Genomic DNA, 15808 nt, shown 5'->3' on the forward strand with positions numbered 1-15808 from the left:
AGACCTCCAAGTGGCAAACAAATGATAACAAGTAAACCATAGTGTCACACTTCACACCTCCAAATCAATTTTTTTTCCTTGACAAAAATACATCTGTTAGAACTACAGTTTGCAAGATGTAAAAATAAATATATTTGATTTTATTGCCATTATAACTAGAGGCAAACCTTGTCATTACCTGGAAACTGCCAATTACCGCTTTCATAGGCAAAACAGAAGCTCAGGCAAGAAACCAATTACGCAAAAGTTCACAGGGAAAATGACTCACTGTTATCAGTCCTCATTTTATTGTTTGTCACTTTGGTTTTTGAGGGGTTGGTCAATGGTCATCGTCATGTTTTATTTATGCAACCAGGGGCGCTATAACGGGGGTGAAGGTTAAGATGATTCCAAGGGCCCTTATCATAGAAACCATAGCGGCATCCCTGAAAGCACTGCAACATTCCTTGTTATTGTATTTGATTTCTTTGGATAATGCATACAAAAATAATAATACAAATAAAATAAAATGCTCGACTGAGAGACTGCAAATAAAATTTTCAAACGCACCCACTTGAGTAGATCGTTGAAGATGTATGTCGTTAATGTGCATTTCACTTGCTTAAGACACATTTGCTAAAATAGAAACACTTTGTAAATCCCTAAATAAGCATTGAGAAAAATCAGGTGACTAGTTTTTGATCATGTGAATGATTTTCTCAAAGAAACCCGTGACTCTTGTCATCCTGAAATGCTAAAGCCTGTCACAAAACTTCAAGTTACGTATATATTACTCTTCATAAAAGGCACCCATGGCTTCGCCAGTCACTACAACTTGCATTTATGGACTGCACCAATTTTGTAATAAGGCACAATTTTGTTATCTTTAGGGATAGAGATAATTGTATTTATTTATGTTTCTTTTTTATGTTTAATATATTATCATATTTTCATGGCGTAACATGTACAGTTGTGGCCATTAAGAATGCTTTTTTTTTTTTTTTTTCATCTGCAGCATGCAATTCACTACACGTGATCATGGAGCTCCCTGTAGGTGGTGCAGGAACAGCATTCTGTAGTTAAACACCACAGCCAGGTCACACTGCTTTTGATGAGAAATAATTTTCTGATAGTGTCTGATAGTTTAATACATAAAATAGACTATTAGAACATCCCTTTAAAATATAATTGATACAGATATTTAGTAAAAAGAACTTGAAAACCCATTTACATTTTCATTATTTACACACACTTCATTGCACTTTCTGCAGGCATTGGCGATTTGTAGGCTACTATATCAGTAGCTAGTCAAGGCAGCACACTGATTTAATTAGTCTCCATAAGATTTGAGTGATGCGGAAGTGGTCATGCATGCATATTTGCATGAAGTTTTATATTTAGTGGTTTTTACTGTATATTTCAATTCCAACATTTCAAGATGCGTAATATACAAAAGTAGCTAAGCAGCTTGTCCTCTAATTCCAGATCTTTAAAATTTCATCTGTGGGAATAATTTATATTGTTTGTGTGCACAGCTGAATGTACTCATTGAATACTTTTAACAGTGTAAGCAAAGACTGAACAGCTTTCCTTTTTTCAGGCTAATTAAAGACCTCAGCGACATGCAATTCTGAACAACCCCTTGACTGTAATTATCTTTCTCTTTGCCGTGACCTCCCCTCATTGTGTCCTTTTCTCTTTCTTTCACACTCAACTTCTCTCCGCCAGCTGCTTACTAAGTTTGATTTTCCCTTGCCCCAGATCTGTTCGGTAATGAGCATGCAGGGCGATCAATAATTCACTGGAGTTTGAATAAAACGCAGGATGATCGGGTTTGGGTGTGTTTTAAACAGAGAGAGTAATCAGTGCCATTCATGAACTTGTTTTTTTCTGCTGGTCTTAACAGCCCTCACACAATGTCTCCTGGCTGCTCTTAGATTGCCTTTACACCCCCTCAGTTCTCACTCGCGTTATTATGCTCATTTCACGTGCACATTCGACTGCTCCTCGCTCTGAGTCCCACTGTGTTGATGGCTTCCACATACATACAAATCACACCTGCTCTCTTTAAATGCAGATAAAATGAAACCACTCTACTATGATCAAGCCTCATTCCTTGATGCTCGGCCCACACCATTCAGTTCAGAATGCCATCACGGGCTAGAAAGTTGTTTTCCAGCAGCAACATTTCTCTTTCCATTAAGATGATATGAACTGATCTAAATTAAAATGTGCAGGCACTGGCAGTGACTCTCTAACCTTTGGATGTTGTGTAAATGTTTCCCAGAGGAAACTCCTGTAGCTCAAGAGTTCATAATGAAATCTCTGAATCTGGAATCTTGTCAGATCTCTCAACATTATTTTCCTCTTCCGTCTTGTGTAGTTCCACCTGATGACCCCGTTATCATCGGAGGGCCTGTGGTGAGCCTGAGAGCGGGCGACCCCCTCAATCTGACGTGTCACGCAGACAATGCCAAACCCGCCGCCTCAATCATCTGGATCCGAAACGGAGAGGTGCTGAACGGAGCCACGTACTCTAAGGTAAATTCTGAGGAATTGAAGTTGTTATTTAGTTGGGTCTCAATAGCCAATTCAACATATAAATGTGGCAATATGTATATATGTGAATGTAATTTGACTGGATCAACATATCTGCAGTCTACAATGACTGAACCACACCAGGGGGTTAAGGATAAATTAGGGTTATGGTTAAGTTTAATGGTTGGGGTATGGATAGGGTTTGGACTATGTTTTCAGACTGGAATTCTGCTCTATGATCAATAAATGATGTAGATGCATGAACGTGTCTCAACAAAAAATTTTGCAAGTGTGTGAAAAATGATTTGTCAGATATCAACAAAGGCCAAATAAGGAGAATCTGTAACATGTCTCATATGATTACAACACGAAGCATGGCAAGACTGCAAAGAAGAACAGTGGGTGACTGAGTACAACAGAACTGCTGTAAAAGTGACAGCAAACATCAATATTTGCCTTGAAGACTGTTTCCAAAAAAACTGATCAGAGAGAACTTCACAAAATCAACATCCATGAAAGAGTTTCAGCTGCTAAATCTTTAATCACAGACGCAAAAAAATGAGTCATGATTATAAAACTTGCAGTTGGAGCACAAAGATGATCGTCAACATATGCCCTCTCCACTTTGGATAGTTTTTGAGAGAAGTTTGGGAACATTTAACTGGAGACTATTCAGAAGTTGTACGAATGAAACACAGCTTACAAGATCATTAGAATAAAGTCAAATGGTGGTAAAACATTCATTAAGAAATATTGCACATTTCCAAGGTGTTCAATTTGGTTTCTAACACCCGTCCACTCTCAGAATAAAAAAAAAAAAAAAGCTGTCACTGAGCCGGTACCTTTTCAAAAAGTATGCCTTTGTACCGAAAAGGTACTAAAGTGTGTTTTTCTATTCAGAATATATACTCTATATATATATATTTATTTATTTATGAGCATTTTATATATAAATTTGTATTTATTTTATATTTTATTTCACGTTTTATTTTATATTTCAAATTTTATTTTATTTGTATTTATTTTATCTATTTTTATTATTATGGTTTTTATTTCTTGTTTTATTTTTCATTTTAATTTGTTTTATTATTATTACTTTATTGCAAGATAATAAAGTATATGCAGGTTTTCTTCAATTTCATATGAAATGGCCTCTCGTCGTGAGAGCCATCTGTGGTCATGATTGCTTGCACCATCTGCACTCATTCGCTTTAGCCCTTAGCTCCATTTGATTGGAAGAAAATCCCTGGAAATCCAGCCTCTAACTGAAATGACAGAGACATGTTTGTCCTCCTTACCCTGCAAAATGTGTCAACACAAACAAACAGATGGCAAGATAAGGCAAAGCCATATTGTTTTCCCCGAATTTCCCCACCCCCCACTTGAACGTCCCTCCTATAAAAGCTTTCGCTCCCCTATATACAGCTGATGTTTGTATGCGTTTATATGTGATCCAGCCCAAATCTATTTGTCATAATTATATTTTAATGCAATCAAAACACATATTTAATTTCGGCTTCCCATTGTGATCTTCTACTAGGGTCATTATGAGTAGAAAGCAGCCGGAGTGTAATCAACACAGATGTATAAATATACAGTGCTAACGCTAATGCTCCTCCTCCCTCCACCTGATCTGATTATTAGCGGTTTCTAAAGAGCAGATAAACACCATTGATTTAGCTGCTGTAACTGAATGCCATATTGCCCATCAGCCCACTCGCTAAAGGAAGCGCCACTAATCGAAAGATATGCACTTCATTTTTATTTTTATTGGTTATCGCGATAACTGGTGTGAGGGACAGGGCATTGTGATGGATGTAGGCAGTTGAGCTTTCTAATATCTCTATTCATGCTATTAAAAAGCAATGCAGTCAATTAAGCCACAATCACTTGGTCTGAATAATGGAGAATGGGACAAGCAGAATCCCTCTCACACTCCCCCTTCATCAGGCTCATAATCAGGACAAATGAAGGCCAAAATCTGTATGAAGTATGCAGCAAATATGTCTTTCTGTTGGGCTGGCATTTCTGGAGACGCTTAATGATTCAAATGACTAATGTGTCATCTTTACATTGCTGAGCTGTAGTTTCTTCTGTTGGCCTCTGAATGCCATTACCTGATGAGCTGCTGTAAAACACTGATGGTGCTGTAGATGTGATGATAAGACACAACAAAGGCAAAGCAGCATATGGACGGGACGGAGGAAATTCAGAACAGGTCAGCGATTTGAGGTTTTTGCCAAGTGTGTGAATTTTTAAACAGATTTCAGAGAGGTCAGCTTTTTAAAAGGACATGTTATAGTTCGTATTAAGTTGTGGCTCATTTTGCAGAGTCCAGATTTTGTCACCACTAACATAGCTTAACAAAATAATCACCTATTTTAAAGACAAATTTTACTGTGATTCCATGTAAAGTGTCTTACAACACGTATCTAAGTTAAGCCAAACTTATCTTACCTATGTTAGATACCAAAATCCAGTATCACATGACTGTAGATAGATATACTGTATCAATTAACCATTTTTGTTTTGTTTGTTTACGATTTTCTATTCCCTGCTACACAACTTCTCAAAACTTCACCTTTCCCTCCTCATCTGTCTCTAAAATGTAATTTTACCCCCAAGACTTAAATTTCTGTATAATTAGTGTAAGGCTTTTAAATAGTAATGCCCGCCTTGAGAGAATATTTCAATATTTCAGATAGAGTTCTAATTAACTTTAGTATCAAACTGAAAGTGGCAAATTGTTTCATGCTGCTGAAGCAGGTAGCATGCGGCGCAGCTCCGCAGACACAAGAGATTGACTGTCGCCTTCACGCTTTAACTTTGCCAAATTTAGCCTCTTCTGTTAATGCTTGAAACATCAGTCTGCCTCCACCCCTTCACTTCTACCCCCTCCCCTCAGCACCCCCCTCTTAATTAACCTTCTTGCAGTTTTGCCACTGAAATTAAAAGTGGGAGAGGAGAGAAGTAAAAAGGCATCTAATTAATTGCACCGTAAAATGGTGGAAATTAATCAGAACTGGAGGTGCAGGATTAAATTAGTTAATCAAAGAATGGCTTTTAACCCCAGGAACAGAGATGGAACTTTACACTCCTTCTGAGGGAGATGGAAAAACAAAGCCACAGAACGCTTATCTCTCTTATAGTGAAATTAATACGTGGTAATAGGCGGCGAAACGTGTGGCCGTGCCGGTCCTCAATTATCACGGCTGATTCGAAACACCTTCCAGCGACGGCCCGCGTTTAAAAACGTGTTAACGGACTTTGCGACGGCATGCTAATGTTGCCTAAATTATTAGTATCAGTGCGCCTTGAGGTCTAATCAGCAAATCGCAGTCGCTTTTTCTCCCCCCACCCAGACGTCAACCTTAATTTCACACAATTTTGTCTGCACACTTCAAAAGGATGTTTACTGACATTTGCTAACCTTTAAACCCAGTAAACGGCTAGATGAGGGCAACGCAGACACTTTATTTTCAGATTCTGACATTTGACAAGGGACAGGCCTATCTGACTTGCACATACAGCTGAGGCATTGTGCCTTAAAACACACGTCTAGTTTTGACATTTCTAATTCTGTCTCAGGCCTCATTCTTAAGCTGCATTCTTCACTCATGATTCCCAGCCTTCACTTCCTGTAGAGAGAGCTGACATGCTCCAGGCTGCACCACCAGAAATTATCTATTTGTAATTTGGAGCTATTTTGGGCCCGGTCCTGGTTAAGTGTTGAGTCCTTGGCTGTTTCAAGCCCCATTCAAGATTAATGACTTTAGACAGGCCCTGAGCAATGAGGGAAACAATCCGGACTGTGTCAGGCAGGATATTACATTGACACATCCTGCGGCTGACAGCTTGTGTCTTTTAGCTGGTGAGGTGAGCACCTAGTCTGCGGAGCAACAGCCTTCACTGCTCGCCTCTCTGACAAACACGGTATGCATTACAGTATGGAATGGCCTACATTGCAAACCCTTTCAGCAGAATCGCATTGGCAATGCAATGTATTCAGTCTACCTATTTTTTATCTTTCCATATTCTGATATAAGTATTAATGCAATGTGCCTCTACCTGCATTTTTGAAAAACTCCAAACTCAAAATTCACTACAGTAAAACGACAGCATTTTTATTCCGTTCTAACAATAAGTTATGATTATAGGGGCAGATCCGTGAATAAAAAAAGTGTATGTTTGTAAGGTATCTTGCACGCCAAAACACTTTTAACTTTAATGTTTTGTAAACCAGCACATTTTGATGTTTGCATCACATGAACAGCTGTGTAAGTCTGGGTTTTCTGACATAGTAAACTTGCTCAGTAGCGCACCCGGTACTGCTTTTGAAAGTGTTGCTACATTTTTAAGAAGCAATGCAATATCATTCTGCAAAAATCTTTCCACAGGCACATTATTTTTTTGTCAGTGAGCCTGATCATGTTACTTAATTTATCATTTAGAGCCATATTTTATTTTTTAAATGAGGGAGAAATAGTAAAATAGCAAGACTAATATTGAAACTAATAAGTATTAATATTAATCTTTATCATATATACTAGTGCAACCTATTACAGACCCTTATTGTCTAGTGAGGAAATCTCACTTTACTACAAATTGTGAAAACTAAGAATAAAAGTAAAAGTGACTAGCCTACTTAATATACGTTTGCTAAGAAAGTTAAAATAACAAACATAAAGATCAGTTTAATAGCCAAAAAAAAAAAAAAAAAAAAAGATAAAGCAGAGAATAACAGCTTAAACAGTCTCCTAGTTAGCTATCATAAAACAGGGCAAGACCTTCATTCATCATCATAAACTTGCATGTGACTCAAGCAATGAAAAACAGACTGACACAGGAAAATACGTTATTTTCTGTAAATCTCACAATAATAAAATATGCGATGCTCATAAATAGCAAATGTGCTCAAGGATAAACTATAATAAGCCAACAAAAGCTTTTAAAATGTACAAAAAAAAAAAAAAAAATCCTACTAAATCACATATTCACATAAAAATAGCCCTATAGCACAAACAAATAAATTTCAGTGGGATTTAAAGTAGATGACTTGCTTGATAAAGGTGAGAAAGATGAGAAATGTGGCTATGTGGCTTTGCTGGAAGTGTTTCTTTGTTGCACCCATAATATTCCTCTCTCTCTTTTTATCCTCTTTTCTTATGTCTCACACTCTTTTTCTTTCCTTTTCTTTTTCCTCTCTGTTGGTGGGATGGTGAGTGTGAGGTTTCATTACTATATTTCAGATCGGAGACAAAAAAAAAAAAAAAGAAGAAAAAAATTATAAAAGTAATTACTACTATTAGCGTACTCCCTATCACTGACCTGTGCAATGACATGACTAATTATTAGCGAGTGACTATTATGGCTGAAAAGTATATTATTCTTCTAGATTCTTTGGGGGAGCTGATGACATTAATTAATGGTCTTATAGAGACACAGATGGGGTCTTGACTGGCCACCCACGCAAGTCAACGCTTCTGGCATTAAAAGGCCACAGGCTGCTGTGGGGGTTTGGCTAAAAGGGATATTTTACTGGAACACTTTCACATGCTTAAAAATCACACTCTCAAAAGTGATCAATGTACAAAGATAGATTTTGGTGGTAAAAAATGTAGCATATATATATATATATATATATATATATAGATAGATAGATAGATAGATAGATAGATAGATAGATAGATAGATAGATAGATAGATAGATAGATAGATAGATAGATAGATAGATAGATCGATATAGTAGTGAGTATCATGGTGCATCTCTCCTATCATTCTGCAACACAAGCCGGGGAGAGTGCCTGCTGGGAAGGCCAATTTATTCTGGTGGGTGACTGTTGTGTTGGCCATGCTGGTTAGCATCTCTCTTTCTCTCCGCCTCTCGGTGAGTCATTGCTGTGTGGCAGAGAGTGTGGATTCTGTCGAGCGCTTCCAGATGGAGCTCTATGCTGGGCAAGCAAGGCCTAACGCAGACTATGACCACTGGAAAAGAAGATTGATTTCCTCTGTGGTGTACGACATGCCACGCACCAAAGCTTCACTCTCAAGCTGCACTAAGGAGCCCCAAAACATGCTGTTTTCTCTCAGAAACAATCGGTGCATGTGCAGAGAGACCGTGAGCACAGAACGGACTGTTTGTCTCCATTTCCTGTGGGCAGCTGGGGGGAAAAGGGCTTTTGTAATGCCAGCCTTGGGATTGATTGTGAATGATGTTGTTTTGCGCTGTCTTTCACCCTAAACATGTACAGTATGACTGCAACTGAAAAAAAAACTATTATAATAATAATAGAAAAAATAAAATTAAAATAAAATAAAATGGCACAATTTAACTGTCCATAACCCTACTTTATTCTCTTCCTGTAGACTCTTCATCGAGATGGTCGAAGAGAGAGCACTGTAAGCACCCTCTACATTTCAGCCTCCAACATTGAAACCGGGCAGAAGATCATCTGCCGGGCGTCCAACAAGGCCGTGCCCAATGGGAAAGAGACTGGTGTCACTATTGACATTCAACGTAAGTGATGTTACTCTCAGATTGTTTCCTTTTTTTAATGTACTTGCACAAAGTCAGCATTTATATCTTTCTTTTGTTTTGGATCATGCTCGCTTTCCACTAAATTAAAACTTCTAAGTACATTGTGATACTAATTTAAGAGCACTTATATTTTTTGTATTAATGGGAGAATTGTCTGCTGGATTGTCATAATTGATGTAGATTGGTAAATCCTCTTGCGATAAATAAACGTTTGCTGGTATTGTTAACAATTCAAAAATGGGCAAAAAAATTTAAAGTCACCACAATGTGGCTTCTAGTAACACTTAAAATGGTTTTAAATTCTAATCAGTTCCAAATAGACATAAATCATGTTTATCCTTTAAATATTCAGTTAAAAAAAAAAAATCACATTTACTTTCACATCTCACCCACTCATTCTAGTTCATACTTTCTGCCCGTTTAGAGGAAATCTCTTCTCACAAATTGGCACTGAACAATACCATTATACTTGCATTGCTTGAAGCCTCGAACCCTCATCAATAATGTTAACTATGACTAATAAAACAGAACATGGTATTTAGAGACCCATTACTAGAGACAGATCCATTGTGCAACTTTATGCATGACATAAGGAGCACCTTGTAACACAAAAGGGATCCCGGTGCAGGCTGAGGCGCTGTGGAGCAGAGCAGATATTAAAGATGATTAACATTTGTTAGTGTTGCACCAGCTTAAAAGCTTGCACGGATGTGTTTATCCAAAGCACCAGACAGCAGATATGGTATAGCACTTTCAGTAGTAGTAATATTTTGCATTTGTGTGTGTGTGTGTGTGTCATATTAAGAATGTTTCACAAAAAAATAGACTCCAAAGCAAAACAGAATTAATAGATACAGTAGCTAGATAGATAGCTACTATAGAGACATAGAGAGACAGAGATACGTAAATAGATATTTAATGATAATGAAGCCTATTTTTAGGATATAATTTGCACATTATCTTCTTTGTTTCATATATACGACTATATTGCATTATCACCAAGCAACAGAGTGTGAACACAGACAGGCAGAGAGATACAAAACACAGTGAAACGTTCAGTTGTAAGAAATATTTGGACTAACTGTTGTAAAAATTTATGACATTCCCTTCACTCATTTCTATGTCTCCCACTCGCTCTGCTGCAAATGCTCTGTAGACGCATAGAGATGCTGTACACTCCACTGCTGTCCAGATCTGTTCCCTATTATATCGCCTGTGTTTTAATTAAACCACGCGAGAAATCAGGCCTACTGTAATTGCCACAGAGCAGACAAATTTGCCAAGTCTCTGCACTCTCTAATTTCATTACCCCACTCTCACCACCTCTCCACAGAAAGATGGAAATATTTCAAATGTATCACAGAGACGAGCAGTCGTGTTGCAAAATTCTGCACGGCTGAAAGGAACATCCCTGAGAGAGAGGCAGGTGAATGTGGAACGGGAGCCATGAAAAGAGGATAATGAGGTTTTCAGAATTACATGCAGTCAGAGGCCTAGTCCGATTCTGAATGACTAAATGAATACCCGTCTGAGTGGGATACATTTACATCACCCTGCTGAGCTGGTGCTCTGCAAAGCATGAGACATTAACTCAGAAGAAGCGAACAAATAGAGACGGTGAATGGTAAGCGATGACGGCAAGCTCTCCCTCTGAGGATCAAACACTAGCAGGTGTTTAATGAATAAGTTATGGCCGAATCGGCAGGTGGGATGAAGCTAAGGATGCAAACCCGTTGTGGAAGGGTACGAGTGTTTCCACTGGCGCATCCTCCAGGCCACAGGGGGGGCTGTGTAACCATGCAAATCAGTTAATATTGATGAAGGACAGCTGTCTGTTGATGCACAAAACAGATGATTCAGGGAAAAGAGAATTGCGCACCTCGCACACCACTGCAGCACGCAACCACTGAACTCACTGAGATCATTCCAGTGGAAATGATCTAAGCGTTTCATATGAATAAATGAAGTTGATGCATAATTACATAGAAAAGTGTGATCTCACAAGCATTCCCTCAACTGTTCAATCACGAGTATGTTTAACCCATTTAATCCCACCGCTTACAATAGTGACCCTAAAAAAAGTTATTCATGAATGCTATAAATTCAGACCTACTAATCTATTCGTATACTGTTTTTCACATATACTATTTGGCATTTAAAATTAGGAATAGTTGAACATAGGGATTAAAGGAATCACCACCAAAAGAAAGAGCAACTGAGGAAATGAATCTATTCATAGAACTGAATCAAATGATTAGAGTCGATGAAATGAATCGAATGCCCTCTATTAGCTCTTATGGCTCTTCTAGGAAAGTAAAAAATAATAAATATAGAAAGTATTTGCCATACTCCCTGAAAATAAACAACCTGTAGGTGGGGACAGCTGTGCAGTTCCCAGACTCCGTCTTAGCAAGAGTAATGAGAATGAAAAAGAAAAATCAATAGGTTTTATTTGACTTTTTTCTCTTTGTGTATGTGGTGTGCATGCGTGTGTAGCAGGATCGATGTTTTGAGTGCAGCGCGGTGAACATGTTGCCATGTACCCTACACAGGCTGAGACACAGAACAGACAGAGAATCGATGGCTGACCCCAGGTGAACGACAGATATTTTTTCGTCTGCCTGTTTAAGGGAGTGACAAAAGAGTAAGATGAGAACCTTAAAGAAAAAAGGAAACCAGGAAATATTAGAATATCGGTCAGAGACTTTGATATATTTCTTTAGCCAAATGAAAGATACTAAAGGGGTGGTCACACTAGACTTTATACGTGCAAAATTATTTCGGACGCCGCTGCGAATGGGCAGGAGCAAGATAAAACGGTCTCTACTCAATTATCACAACATGGATTAATATGTGCTTGTACTGTGTATTTTGCGACGGCGTCGAAGGCGTCTTATTATATTGTATTATCTGCATTTATCTCTATGTAAATATATACACCCTAAGCAATAAAATATTATAAAACGTCCTCATTCAAATGTACCATCTGTTCCTGTTTCCACTGACACTATGAACCATGCAGCTTCTTTTTTTTTCTTTTTTTTTTATAATCTTTTAAATATGTATTATATAAAATAGGACGCTGCGCTACAGCTAAAGTTATTTAGCGCTTCCTTCATTTTTTAATTTCTGTACAGAGAGGTCACGCTGTGATATATCGATCTTCTACTGCTCCCACATCTTCACGTGATGCGAATTCGCAGGTCAGAGTGCACCAAACTTGAACTTTGGAACGCAGCGAAATGCAATTTTTTTTCGCATGAGCTTGCGTTTCCGGTCTGACACATTCGCATGCATATGAATGAAAGTCAATGGAACTAAAAGTGCAGTGTGAACACCCCTTTACTAAGACTCCAGCTCCACTGGATGAGTGGATGAATAAAAGAGGGATGTCTGCGTGCATTTCATCACGTCCATCCTCTAATATGCCCACTCTAGCTATTGTCAGTCCTCATTCAGAGTCCACTAATTGACCACTTGGTTCAATGTGATAATGTCATCTGCAACAAAAGTAATTAAAGGCTTTCTGGATTTTTTTCTCAGCTCAGATAATTCTCATTCTGATCAGCGCAGACCTCTGAGACAGCCGCTAGCTTTCGGTCGAAATGAGGCCTAAATGAGACGAGTCCAAACATTATCCACCATAAAATTGTCCATTTCAATGCATGTTCCTGCCTGTATTTGCAGTAATCATTTAAACACAGGAATTAGATTGACATCAGAAATTTAGCTAAACATAAGCCCCGCTAGGACCATTTGACCTGAGGTTAAGCGAATTTGCATCTAAATTTGAAATTTACTGGAAAATCAAAGTGGGCATTTCTTTAAGTTCCTAAAGACTTCATATGGTACTGGCATTAGTGGGGTTCCATAACTTGGCAGCAAAACCAGTCCCTGTATTATATTTCCCATGCACATTATGAAAAAAATAACAAAAATTAAATACAGATAAATAAAACAAATTCACAGAATTTTATTAAGAAAAAAAAAAGACAATGTATAACCCAGGGTTATTCAAATCTTACCCTGGAGGGCCAATGCACTGCAGAGTTTAGCTCCAACCCTGATCAAACCCACCTACCTTTGATTTTCTAATGATCCCAAAGACATTGATTAACAGGCTCAGGTGTGTTTGATCAGGGTTGGAGCTAAACTCTACAGAGCATTGGCCCTCCAGGGCAAGATTTGAATAACCCTGGTATTTCAGGGTATTACAGCTCCATGGAGCAAAAACTGCAGAGTTTCATTGCACAGAACTAAAGCGCTAGCTCAAAAACACTATATCACTACAACACTACATTTTGAAGTGAGAAGAAAGCTTAGCTATAGTGAACTCAGTGATTATACTTTTTCGGTCCTCGACTAAGCACTTATTTGGGTTTGGTACCATCACAAACAATCTGTCATCTTCGGGGATTGGACTGTTCATATCATTAGAGTTGCATTTCTACCTAAAGATGTAGATTTTTTTGAAGGCAGCTGTCTAAAGTATTGAACAAGAACATAGTTTGTGTTACATTGTCAGTATATAATTAGCTGTTTGATAATGTAGTCAAGCCAAATGATAACAATATCAGCTTTGTGTCTGATGCACTATGTTTCTGATGGACTTATAGAGGACAATGTATAATTCACTCTTCTCATTTATTTTCCTTCAGAATCAGTTTCTGGTTCAAATACATATGGATAAATTAATCAAATATTGCCATTGTGTACCATTTAATAAAGTTAACAGAGTGAAAGTGGAGCAGGCAGTCTGAGCTGGTGTGATTTAATGGAGGCGGGGCTAATTTGCATATTCACGGTCCCCAGTATACTTAATGAGGCAAGAGCGTAGAGTTATATCCAAGCCATTTTAAGACATTACGACATTTAAGCATTTTAATAGGAAGAAATTTTGAAAATGCAAATTCTGAGTTTTAGTACGTAAAATTTGTGACTACAGGGAGATTTTACAGCATACAGTAAATTAGTGATACATAAAGTAGATCAAGTCATATTGTGCGTGTGTGTGTGTGACTTTCTACATTGCTTATAACTTTCTGCATTATAATTTAAAAAATTCCTGCCAGGAACCTTTACTTTGTTGCCAAAATAAACTCACTGCAAAGGACCTTAATATAAACTGTGAACTGTGTTCGCAGAAAGCACAAGAGTTGATGTGAGACCTCAGTGTCAGTGAAACCCGCGCTGTGGCACAGATTCAGTCGAGTTATAAAGAGATTAAATCGCCCTCCTCCCACCGATATGAGGCCATCAGCTCTCTCTTTCTCACCGAGAACAGCTGGCCACTCTGACCCGGGGAGAATGGAAATCAAGCTTTAAGAAAGACAGAGAAGCCATTTTCTTTGGCACCTTCCTCGCAACTCTGGGGAAGTTGGCCGATTGTTCAAAACCGCCATCTGCTCTTCGCTTTGAACTTCCGATCAAAAGCTGTCAACTCACCCCCCCCCCAAACCTTTTATTTTATATAATTATTTTTTTTAGATCGCTCCTCTCCTCCAATCCCATTGTTTTGAGGGCTGTCAGTGTTGCTGCCGTGTTTCCGACCTTCGTGTTCTCCCTGCTGATGAAGGAGGAATTAGCGGAGCTGAATATTGATGGCCTGTCGCGTTCCTCTCAGGCCGGAGAGACTCATGCATTTATACATCAAAGTGACAAACAGACTTCTTTATTAAGACACTGTCTGTCCATAGATTTGGGGGTCACAAGGGGGTCTTGGCAAGCTTCTGCCAGCCTGCCTCTGGAGCCCGGGCTTTTGAGAGGCACTAGTCAATCCTCTAGAGCCAAACGTCCATCTAAAATGCTTATTTCATTATTTAAGACAGAAAGTTAGTGTCACTCTTTGGCTGTGTCATAAGTAGATGACACATTTGATGGCTTTCCTGTCCCTCAAGGATCACTCTCAAAAGACTTGAACTGACATCAAAGGCAATCATGATGTACGTGCTTCAAAACAGCCAAGGCCAAAATGAATGTTAACATCATTCAGTGTTTTTAAAGGGACAGTTCAGCCGAAAATGAAAATTCTGTCGTCATTAACTCACTGAGTTATTCATACAAGTTGTTTCAAACCTGTGTGAGTTTCTTTATTCTATTGAATATGAAATAAGATATTCTGAAGAATATCAGTAAGCAAACAATTAATGTAATCTTATGATTGTATCTATCTTATTTAAGGAGATGCCCAAACAGAGCAGAAATTTGGCCAATCGTAAGATTAAAGTCTGATAATGGAAATATATGATTTTTATAAAGTCACTTAGTTATATCTTTATAACAGTATAGCAGACTTCATAAATATAGTGATATAAATATCAGTCACTCTGTATCCTCCAGTAATGTCTTAGATCAAAGATCTGTAATTGTTAGTGTGTTGAACAAATATTGCAATGTAATGCAATGATGAACGTGAGAAGAACAAATAAACTGTCTGTTTATATATATATATATATATATATTGAGTTATCGTGCATGACCATGTTCTAGATCCCTTAACCTGACCCAATACCTAAACTTTGACAATATCTTACGAACTATTAAGTAGCTTAGCATTAGTATAGGAGTTTATTGAGGGGAAACTAATAGTTAATACATGTTCCCTAATCTAAAGTGTTACTATAAAAGTTTTTTCATACATTTACATCATAAAAATCAGTAAATATTTCTCAGCAAAAGGCACATGAACCATAAGCTGAAGGGTTTTTTTATCATTATGCTAAAAGCCTTCTTTACTGGTTAAAATTATCAATC

General features: G+C 38.0%; 1 protein-coding gene across 7 annotated transcripts in view; it reads left to right on the forward strand.

The window, feature by feature from the left end:
• Positions 1-15808, forward strand: part of LOC113094517 (kin of IRRE-like protein 3) — a 187802-nt gene that overhangs the window by 137683 nt on the left and 34311 nt on the right. For all 7 annotated transcript variants that reach the window (XM_026260097.1, XM_026260103.1, XM_026260101.1 and 4 more), the window contains exons 4-5: positions 2363-2520; positions 8884-9034. In XM_026260097.1, coding sequence (XP_026115882.1) covers positions 2363-2520; positions 8884-9034 — 309 coding nt within the window. The remainder of the gene's footprint in view (positions 1-2362; positions 2521-8883; positions 9035-15808) is intronic.

This window comes from Carassius auratus, unplaced genomic scaffold, assembly GCF_003368295.1.
Source record: "Carassius auratus strain Wakin unplaced genomic scaffold, ASM336829v1 scaf_tig00215399, whole genome shotgun sequence".
Lineage (NCBI taxonomy): Eukaryota > Metazoa > Chordata > Actinopteri > Cypriniformes > Cyprinidae > Carassius > Carassius auratus.